The sequence below is a fragment of the Labrus bergylta genome, chromosome 14 (assembly GCF_963930695.1).
Source record: "Labrus bergylta chromosome 14, fLabBer1.1, whole genome shotgun sequence".
NCBI classification, from domain to species: domain Eukaryota; kingdom Metazoa; phylum Chordata; class Actinopteri; order Labriformes; family Labridae; genus Labrus; species Labrus bergylta.
In genome coordinates this window covers 12,226,682-12,237,084 of record NC_089208.1, presented here as the reverse complement: position 1 = coordinate 12,237,084, position 10,403 = coordinate 12,226,682, and the positions used below count along the sequence as shown (strand labels likewise).

General features: G+C 39.7%; 2 protein-coding genes across 3 annotated transcripts; one reads left to right on the top strand and one right to left on the bottom strand.

The window, feature by feature from the left end:
* The first annotated feature begins 208 nt into the window (after window positions 1-208).
* On the top strand, window positions 209-6,699 carry c14h5orf24 (chromosome 14 C5orf24 homolog). Of its 2 annotated transcripts, none has more exons than XM_020635568.3 (2): window positions 209-507; window positions 1,963-6,699. In XM_020635568.3, the coding sequence occupies exon 2, from the start codon at window positions 1,969-1,971 to the stop codon at window positions 2,590-2,592; it is 624 nt and encodes a 207-aa protein (XP_020491224.1). In that variant the 5' UTR covers window positions 209-507; window positions 1,963-1,968; the 3' UTR covers window positions 2,593-6,699. The 2 variants fall into 2 exon arrangements, with proteins under 2 accessions (XP_020491224.1, XP_020491223.1); XM_020635567.3 differs by having other exon boundaries at window positions 210-507; window positions 1,966-6,699.
* LOC109985283 (E3 ubiquitin/ISG15 ligase TRIM25) lies at window positions 6,691-9,884 on the bottom strand. The gene has a single exon (XM_020635566.3). It carries the CDS (start codon window positions 9,205-9,207, stop codon window positions 8,101-8,103), a length of 1,107 nt encoding a protein of 368 aa, XP_020491222.2. The 5' UTR covers window positions 9,208-9,884; the 3' UTR covers window positions 6,691-8,100.
* Window positions 9,885-10,403: the final 519 nt, after the last annotated feature.

Here is a 10,403-nt window from a genome sequence, read left to right as displayed (position 1 = left end):
CGAATTGTGTTTCAATTCCAGTACGGTGACGTTTAGATTTAAAGCAGTTTTGCAGCTTTATTCCCGCTTTTTGGATGAATCAACAGTTTTCTGTATTTATTTTTTATTTTTTTGGAGTAAATACGGATTTTTTTTTGTTTTTTTAATGTCAGAGGTTTAGCAGTGAAGTAGAACAACCTCTTCCTCACATCGCCTGTTTGGTGCACTGCGCATGCTCAGACTGCCCTCCCGTCTTATTAATTTTTAATGGAAAATGGCTGCGTTTCTAATCCAAACCTCTGGAGCTGGGAGATAAAAAAAACAAAAAAAAACACGTCCAGCCGAAACAAAAACCTCTCGGCGACGTTCACACCGATTCAGCCCGTATGTGCTGAGGTTACGTTAGCGAGCAGATGACCCCGTGGTGAGCAGTTATTTTGGGGGAAAATGGATCGACTCGCGCTTTGAGGGATGAAAGATCATTTTTCTCCTTAACCCTTTCAAGTCCGAGATCTGCAAACAATCGAGGTACAGTAATGTTAGTGCTCATGTTGGCGGCAAGAGGATGTTTTTAGACGCACTATGCCAGCCTAGATGTGCGCAGTCTAATTGGTTATTTGCGTAGTTTTCCGCTTTCAACAACAATTTAAACCTCTTTCTACTAAACCGCTGCTTCATACAGATGTTTGTGTTGAACATGATGAACAAAGTGACACTGAGGGGGGGTTTGTTGTCTTTACGCAAAGATGTCGAATACATTTTGTGAATGAGTGTTACTACTGACAGTGTGGTGTATGTTATAGTGAAGAACACACCTCCTTACATCCAGCCTCATTAGTTATGAGTGCTGTTGATACAAATGAAAGGCACTTTAGATTTTGTAATTAGTTGTTATTAGCTTCTTGTTTATAGAATTCTAGTCTTGCAGAGAAACATAGTGCCCTATGTCAGGGGTCTGGGTCAGCAGCTGCAGACCATCAGCTGCAGGATTTTGCTCAAAGGCACTTCAGCACCACTTCAAATTGGTTTGTTCAAGGACTTATACCCAAGACCTGTAGGTTACCCAACCTCCATGTATGCAATATATGTCTTCATAGGTTCGGTTTATTCAAAGTGTTTTCTGATAAAACTGGGTAATTTACCATTGACCCTGTTTAATCTGACTCCTGTGAGGTATCGGGTTAAACAAACCAACAGATCCAGTCTGTAGGTGTGGACGCCCAGGCTCCAGAAATACACAAAAGCACAATATCAGGGAAAAAACAACTATAAGCCTTCTAGGTAACTGCAATTATAATTGATTCCTGACACAATCTATAAAAAAAGTGAGTGTGATGAAAACCCATTGAGAAATAAGAAAACATGTTTCTATGTGATTGTTGTACCAGTTGAGTTTGAAAGATCTAAATAGGGTGCAGCTGCTACTTTTAAAAACGTGTCTGTTTTAGGATTATTGATACAACATAAATTCAAGCTATGGTTGTTTTCTTTTGAGTTAGTTTCATTTCAGGTTTGAGACAACAAGTGCATAGTTTGTCGTCCAATCATGTTTTAAAAAAAGCTGCTGGTGTTTGTAAGACATTAACACACAGACTCAAGAGTTGTTATTGAGATTAAAAATGGATAAGGAATATATAAAGTGCAATAAGTTTCGTAAAATATAGTAGTAGTCATTTTATCATAGGCTACTATATGAACAGCCTTTTTGTAACCAGTGTAGTTGCTCCCTTTGTAACCATTATCTACCAGAAGTGGCACTGCGATGGCAAATTGCTCTTAAAGGTAATTAGGTCAGGTTTCATTTTTATAGTGGTTAAAATATTCAAATATTCTCACTTTTCTTGTTGAATAGAGGATTAAGTCAACAATGGTTCTGTCATCACTTTCATTCTATGTGACCAAGCATTGTGCTAATCAGAGACATGTTAGTGCTTTTTCACATGTGTGACAATAACACAGTTCACACTTATTTCTGACCCCCAGCAGAAGATGATGCGTCAGGTGACAAGCAGTGACTTCTGCATGAATAGCAGGCCGTCATGCCTCGCAGAAGACAGCCACCATCCGGCCTCCCACTTTGAACTGTGCACCTCCCAGCCCAACAAGTTCTACCCTCCTCCCCCTCCGTCGGCGCTCCAGATGACGCTGGCCCCCATGGCCTTGTCCACCCATGGCCACAAGCCTATGGTGTGCCAGAGACAGGAAATGCTCGGGGTGGACGCCCGCTCGCCTGGGAAAGTACCCGGCATTAAGAGCACTGATCAAGCACCGGATGACGGAAAGAAGAAGAACAAGGCTGTCGGGAAGACGGGCAGACGCGGGAGGCCTTTGGGAACCACCAAGCTAGCCGGGTACAGAACCAGCACGGGGCGACCCCTAGGTACAACTAGAGCTGCCGGGTTCAAGACGAGCCCCGGAAGGCCGCTGGGTACAACCAGAGCAGCGGGGTACAAGGTCAGCCCAGGTCGGCCTCCAGGCAGCATCAAGGGCCTCTCACGTCTCAACAAACTGGCTTATGGTAGCACCTGCAGCGGAGCAGCTTTTCCCTATCCGATACCACACAAAGAGATCCTCTGTGAACCCTCCTGCAAAGAGAAGACAGCCAATGAGTAGACGTTTGACTCTGTTTCTACTCGTCCTCCAATAAGAGACGCATGTGTACAGGTTTCCTGCCAGATGCTGGGGGTGATTGTGTGATTTTTCCCAATCTGCTGCGAGACAGACAGGAGGAGATTTTCTATCATTCGTGTTGGTGTTATCTGTGTGCCTGCCACCTGATAAAATACTGTTAGGTTTCAGTGCTGCAGCCAGAGATCTAAAGTGAGTTGAGGGTTCAATTTCACTTTTTCGGTGTCTGTGTACCAAGAAAAAAAGAATGACAGTTGTTTATTGAGCAAGGGGCTTTTATCTTTCTTATGGTAGTAGTGGTTTTCATCATACATTTGATTTTTGTTGTGCTTTATGTAGCATTTAAACGCTGTAGGAAAAAAAATCATTTTAAGCAGATTTATTCTGCAAACAAAGGACAACATGAGAAGATAGTTAGCAACACTTGTGTGAAATCTGCATCAAACCAATACCAACTTTACTTGAAATACATATTAACTTATGTTTCTGAACATTTTTGTTCTTTAAACAAACACTCCCAAAGTAAGAAGGAAGGAGGAAGAGGGACACGCTGCAGCACTCTCCATGAAACAGGAAGATTTGCTGGAAATTTAAATAACAAAATGGTATATTATGTAGCACCTTTTTGTGTGTCACATTTGAAAAAAAAGGGTAATTTGACTCTTGATTTAAACATTTCATTTAAAGAATCAAGAGGGAGCTGTGTGTAGGGGAGGTGGGGGGTCTAGTGCCTTGCTCAGTGGCACTTGGAAGACAGATGTACAGATTATCCTCCAGGCTGACAGCACCCCGAAAACTGAAATCACAATAATCTTTTAATCCATCCTTTTCCACTCTGATCAAGATTCATCACTAAACTCTCTCACTTTGTGAATGTCACCTTGAGAATGTCGACAAGTTATGTGTGCATGCAGATCATCAAAGTGACTGAATCAACATGCAGAATGTTGTGACTAATAACACTGTTATCAAGGACTGTTGTTTGTCTTTATTGTTACAAAAGGTGTAAAACGACACAAACTGCGTTAACATTAGCAGCAACTCAATACCAGCTCCTGCTTCTTTCAAACCTACCAAACCCCCCAGAGTGTGGAACCTGGTCGTCCTGTTTGCTCTCAAACATTCGGATAGAGTGTTTTTATATTTGCATGATGCCTGATTGCTCTCCAGTAAAGAAACATTTGAGGTTTTTCATCCACATTTTAAAACGTCCTTTGATTTTTTTTTTCCAGCTCTTAATGGCCTGGGTTTCATATAAGGTTGCAACACACTATTTCTACTTCTTTTTTGAAGTTATTTTTTGGGACTTTTTGCCTTTATTAGACAGCTGAACAGAGAGGAGAGAGTGGGGATATAACGGGCAGCAAAGTGTGGAGGTTAGATTCAAACCCAAGGCCGCTCCATTGAGGACTAAAGCCTCCGTACACTATTTCTACTTCTAAAAGTGAAATAAAACATTTACTGGTAGTAACTCACTTGTCCCAACACAAGCTGAGGAACTCTACTTGTAAAAAATCTGATCTTAAATCAGTTCCATTTAAGTTCAGTTCAGGATATTTCTCTCCTTTTGGTTTTAGAGTTTCTTCTCGAAAGGTTTGTTTTCTGTCATTTTGTGATTGTTTTTCAATCAAACAAAATATGGCAAAAGTCCTTCAACAAAATCTTGCCTGATGAGGCCTGTAAACATATCGAGTGGATTAAATCGTTGCTTTACCTAGTTGCTTTACCTTGTTGCTTTACCTATAACTTTGTTTAGTTGTAGGGAGGCTTTGTTACCCTGAGTAATACTGTGTCATTATTATACCCCAAACCAGCATCATGTGGTGTAAACAAGGGCAGATGTTTTGCTTAACAAAATGAGAATTAAGAAAAGGAGCAGATTGATGTTAAAAATATCCTGTTTGTAAAGAATGTGCTGCTGAATGCACTGACTGGAACTGATGAGGCAGTTCACCTTGTACTGAAAGCATTTCTTTGATGTGGTGTTTGTGTGCCAACAGTTTCCCCAACTTAAGCCTCAAATGTCTTATTTTTCATTCTGCTCATAGGCTTAAAAAAAGATAGGCTACTTACAATGTTTTGATGATATTTCAAAGCTGAATCATAAGAGAAAGGAGAAAGGGCAATTTGGCTTTCACAGTCTTCCCAGCCTGCATGTTATGATCGGTGGGAAATCTGCAGACAGGTGGCGCTGTTCCTTCAACAGAAAATGTACGAGTTAAAACGCAGACCAACAGAAGAGAAACATCCTTTAAAAATTGTCCCATTTGTTAGCAAAGATTATACTTAGTGGTAAGAATGAGATAATTTTGTATTTAGGATTTAATTTCTCTAGTTTCAACATCTCAAATGTATCCTAAACAAGCTTTCAACTTTAGTTTCCTTCATTAAATGACTAAGTCTGATAATGTGTCTTTTGACGTTGCTGTGGATTATGTTGGCACTTGAATCTGACTGTTGAGGACGCTGATTCTTTTTCAAATGTGAAAGCATGCCGTGCAAACCGGCTGAGACAGAAATGATCAAACAGTTTGTCAGCATGGTTGATGTTAAAGCAGCGTAAATAATGTAGATTACATCAAGTCTGACAGGATTTCAGTCCTTCATAACTGATTGGCTATATGACTATGTGTCCATTACTTATAGTCAAGTTTCTATTATTTAAAGTCTGAATCTAAAACCTTTCCTCTATGAGTATTCATTTAGCAGTTTTATTTGTAAAAGGACGTTTCAAACCCGGAGAGGAAAGACGCCGCTGAAGCTTCACTGAGTTGCTCTCTCGTTGAAAAATGATAAAATTAGTTCAGTTTGGTGCAATAATTTGATGTGTGTATTGTACTGTGAAAACTTTGATACTATCACTTTTTATTATGGCTGTATTTTTATACTTGTGTGTGCAAGGCCTTCTGCCACTTCTTGTTGTTGATGTGTGCGGTGTTGACAGAGGTCACTGAAGTGTCACAGACAAACATGGTTGTCACCCTCCTTTACCAAAGAATATGACGTCCTCTAACTAATACACTGTTTGATTTGAAAAGTGACGCTACGTCCCACAAAATAACCATATACCGTGAGAGTTACTGTTTCACATGTCAACAAAGAAGCACTTGGAGACCACTATCCCATAAAAGACGATTGTATGAGGGGGAAAAAAAACGTTCACCTGTCACATCTAAAGGGATGAAATGTCAGTTTCTTTGAATGCATTGTAAATGATACATCGATAATGTAAAGTTACATCATTATATTTCATATTTATATCCATAGTTCTCTTTTTTGTATATCATTTTGACACAGCCATCTTTGATATTTGATTGAAATGTGTTGTTGAGGGTTAGCTTACATGTGTCACATCCTGAAGGGTTTGTTCAGGATCCACTCAAGTGAAGCCTGAGGGGTCAAACATGCTGGTATGCATTGGAGGCAGGAGAGCACTTTTTTATTACAAAAGACATTTGAACATGTCACAGTAGGACTAACACAGGTGTAAATAATGAATAAACCATGGCTGTACTCCATTAAGCTGCTTCAGTTTAAGGCTATTGTCACACTGTCGATGTTAACAGTTACACCTGTGCTTCCCTTACATAAAAAAAGTCAAAATGTCTCGTGGATAACACTTGGTGATCAAAACTCTCTTTCTTTCCTGAGTTTTGATGAAGCACACTGACTTGTTGGATTGTGACTGTGAGGAGGGCATCAAAACTGGCACAGAGATTATTGGTGTGTGTAGAAGGTGGATTAACTTTTTCCTTTTTTTCTCTCCCATATTTCAAGTCAAACATGAGAGACAGAAGGCACAGGAGTTGATAGATTATATCATAGTTTCTTTTTTCTTTTTTATTCTTTAGACTATTATTTTCTCAAATATCCAGCATTGAATCATCACAAGGTCTACTGTCTGTAGATGATGATTCAAAAAAAAAAAAAATATGACCTCACATTTTGAGTGTTTTTAAGAAGCCTGGTAATTCCTCAAGTATGACTGGCCAAGCCTGTAAAGCTTTGTATTACTCCCATTTGATTCCTGCATGATTGTTGTGGAATGTTTCAAAATTGTGTAATAAAACTCAAAGTCACACATGACCATGACAGATTGTCCTGTAATATTTGTATGTGGAAAAAACAGCTGATACATCTCAAATTCAAAATCATATCATGTTTTTGTTTTTTTTAAATGAAGGTTAAAGAGCAATCAGTGCAATTTCTTAGACCATGGGTGTCACAATTGAAAATATGACTTTTATTAATTTGTTTATCTGTTGTTTTCAAGGTTATAGGCAGACTTATTCAAGTGTTCCCTTAAAGGAACTTCATGTAAAGGCGTTTGAAGATCAACAGTTTTCACAAGTTCAAAAGTTATGGTGTACTAGCCTCCGTATAGTTACCAATTTCACATTTTTTTCATGCAGTTTTTTTGTACATGATAGAAATGGGATTTTTGCAATATTACAACAGCACAAAGGTTTGCAGTACAGACAGCAGTATAGAACTAAACATTAAATATACAATTTAACAAATCATTTTATATGAAGATGTCTTACAATTAAAGTCAGTCATTTTTGCATAATTCTTGCATTTTTTCAGCCAAATGCATAACAAGACTTTTAACCAGACATGTTGTATATATAATATTCCAATGCAAAGTATACATGTAAAATGATCTTTAAACACAGCACACATATCAGTTTTCACCAAACAAGAAAGAAGAATCCCAAATGAAATAAAAAACAATTTGACCATTTCATTAAATTGCTGTTATGGAAACAATACAACTTCAAAAATGTGTTTCTCAATAACAGAGTTTAAACCTGAATTTCCCTGAATGTATTTTCTTTTTTGTATTCGTATGTTTGGATGCTAGTCGTTTGTGTGAAACTCGGACACTACTAAAAAAGAGATTTGAATCTCTCTAGCAAAAATCTAGGATTACCAAGCATACTGTCACTGTGTAAATGAGTTCACAAAACTCAACAGTGCTTCCAGGATTTTGAGGGAACCAAAATCCAGGATAAAGAGGCTTAGTGAAGTTGGTCTGAAGTCTGTGGAGGAGAGTCATGGTTTCAGAGACACTGAAGTAAGACAGAGTACCTGCCTGATCCAGGTACACTCCTATTCTTGAGGATTTAGGGCCTAGGGGGCGAGAGACATCACCATTATGTCTGAATCTGTGTCCTCCACTTTGACATTCCAAAGCCCAAGATCTGTCATTGAAACCAAAACCACATTGTTCTCTGGTCCCTGTTCTGCTGATATCTTTGTATGCAACTGCTATATAAATGTAGTCGCTCCACTTCACCTCCCAGTAACACCGTCCAGTTAGTCCCTCTTTGCTCAGGACCTGCCACCATTTAATAACTAAATCTGTGTGAGTGATCTGAACACAACTGCCCTGCTGCCATTAATGTTGCTCCCCCCCCCCCCCAGTGTGATTGGATCCAGTGTGATTTGACGAGAGTATCTCAAAAATTCTGCTCTGGTTCTGGGCTCTGCTTAGAGAGGTGAAATAGCCACTTCAGTCACAGCCAAGAAGATCCTGGCCCAGTCCTCACTAAGAACAGCCTGCAGTTTATCTCTGACCTCTGATACAGCCGCTGCCACATCCTCAAAACAGCTGAGAGGACAGACATCAATGGTCGGAGAGTCTTTGGATTCGTACAGGTGAGATAGTGAGGGGTGGTTGTTTAGGAAGTGGATGTGATCCTCTGCATGTGAGATACGCTCCAGCTCGATGTCTGTCCTCCGTAGATCATTGATCGACTGCTGCAGCTTTTGCTCAAGCTCTTGAGCTTGATTCACTTGGGTTTTATGCTTAGATCTGATCTGCTGTGTCACTTCAGAGCGTATTTTCTCAATGAGATGGATCAGCTCAGTGAAGGTTTTCTCACTGTCTCTCACAGCTTCATCAGCAGAGACATTGAACGCCTCCACCCTCTGCTGAAGCACCTTGACGTCTCTCTCTCTGTCCTGGACTCTTTGTTGGATTTCTTGCCGATTCGCTCCAAGCTTTGTCTGCCGCTCAGCTCTCTCTGCTGCAGCAGGCACCATGTCATGGCCTTTATGATCATCCATGGAGCAGAGAAAGCAGATGCACTCCTGATCAGTGCGGCAGTAAATCTTCATCACCTCGTCATGGCGAGAGCAGTTGTTCTCCTGGAGCTTAAAAGTTGCTTCAACCAGTTTGTGTTTCTTCAATAGAGCTACCCTGTAGTGAGGCTGGAGGTGTTGCTCACAGTAAGAGGCCGTACACACCAGGCAGGACTTGAAGGCTTTCAGCTTCTTTCCAGTGCAGTAATCACAGGCCACATCTTCAGGTCTGGCATAAGCAGGATCAGGTAAAGCAGTTTGAGGTTCTACTTTCTTAATTTCCTCAACTAAATCTGCTAACATGGTGTTTTTCATCAGGACAGGCCTCAGTGTGAATCTCTGCCTGCACTGAGGGCAGCTGCATGTTTCCATCTCCCTCTCCTCATCCCAGCTGCTGTTAATACAGCTCATGCAGTAGCTGTGCCCACAGGGAATACTTACAGGATCCTTCAGAAGATCCAAGCAAATTGAACAGCTCCATTTTTCTCGGTTGAGAAATACTTGCTGCGCCATTTGTCCTCTAGAGTTTAGATGATTGTGAATGCAAAAAAGTTTCACTTTCTGTTCTAGATCAAATCTGTGCTCTTGTCCTTTGAGCGTGTTCACTGACCTGCGGTGTATGTGCTTTCCAGCTCTTGTATTTTATCACATGGTGATAACACCCATCTCTGAAGTGGTAGATCTGCAAAAGGGGAGGGAATGATTAACGCCTGAGTTAAATATACTGTGAAAGAAGGAGGAGGCAAACCAGGAAATAAAGTCTGGTATATCAATGTGTCTTACACAACTACTGAGGAACTTGTAAAGCGTGGATTAGGGTATTGTGGGACACTTCTGTCACACATTTCCATATGAAGCCAATGAACAATATCAACACATGGCATCCTGATGAAATCCCCAAGTTGTCTCCTTATTAAATCAGAGAGAGAGTTTTCAGATATTGTGCTTATAGGTAAAATGGCCCACAAATCGTTGTTTCTTGTGCCAACATTTTTCAGAATTTGTGGATTGTCAGAACTGGCTGAAATCTGGGGCAGTATTTTTTAGGCTTAGGATGCGAAGCAAACTCATTTGCCACAAAACTCATGGTTAAATGTCCATAAGTTAGTAGCCCTAAAATCCCTTTGCTGTCTTTATCAGACAGCAGTTTAAAAAAAATAAAAATAACTAGTAGCATTAAGAAACCATGTACAAAGTAAAATGTAACATAATTAGAACATATTTTTCAAATCCAGGCAGCATGAATGATATTAACCATAATAATAAACATGAAGTCACAAGTGTAAAATTGTGGTTAATAAGATACAAAATATTTTATTTGTCCCTTATAACCTGAGCTCAGAAGCAGACTTTATATGTCAAAACGATTAAGATCTCAACCTTATTTGTTAAGGTTTAATCTGTGCTGCAGAGGCAGAAAGGAAATAATAAGAAATCATTCAGCTTGTTGTGGATGTTTTTGAACAATGTTGGGGTTACTTGAGAGGAAGTGCAGGGGCTTCTGAGAGAGGCCTTCAGGTTGAAGAGTCTTGTTAGAGGATGGGGGGAAGTATTGTTATTATTTAGTTTATTTTTTTCCCCGTTTATTTATTTTTTTAAATTGTTTAAATACTGGGATACTGTATTATTACTCAAAATCCAGAGGTAGGCGGTAATGCAACTTTTTGTATGCCAACCGTATTTAAAAAAAAACAACGAAGAAGAAGAAA

Coding starts and splice junctions, on each gene's coding strand:
- c14h5orf24 (XM_020635568.3), top strand. CDS start 1,969: ATGATGCGTCAGGTGACAAGCAGTGACTTCTGCATGAATAGCAGGCCG.
- LOC109985283 (XM_020635566.3), bottom strand. CDS start 9,207: ATGGCGCAGCAAGTATTTCTCAACCGAGAAAAATGGAGCTGTTCAATT.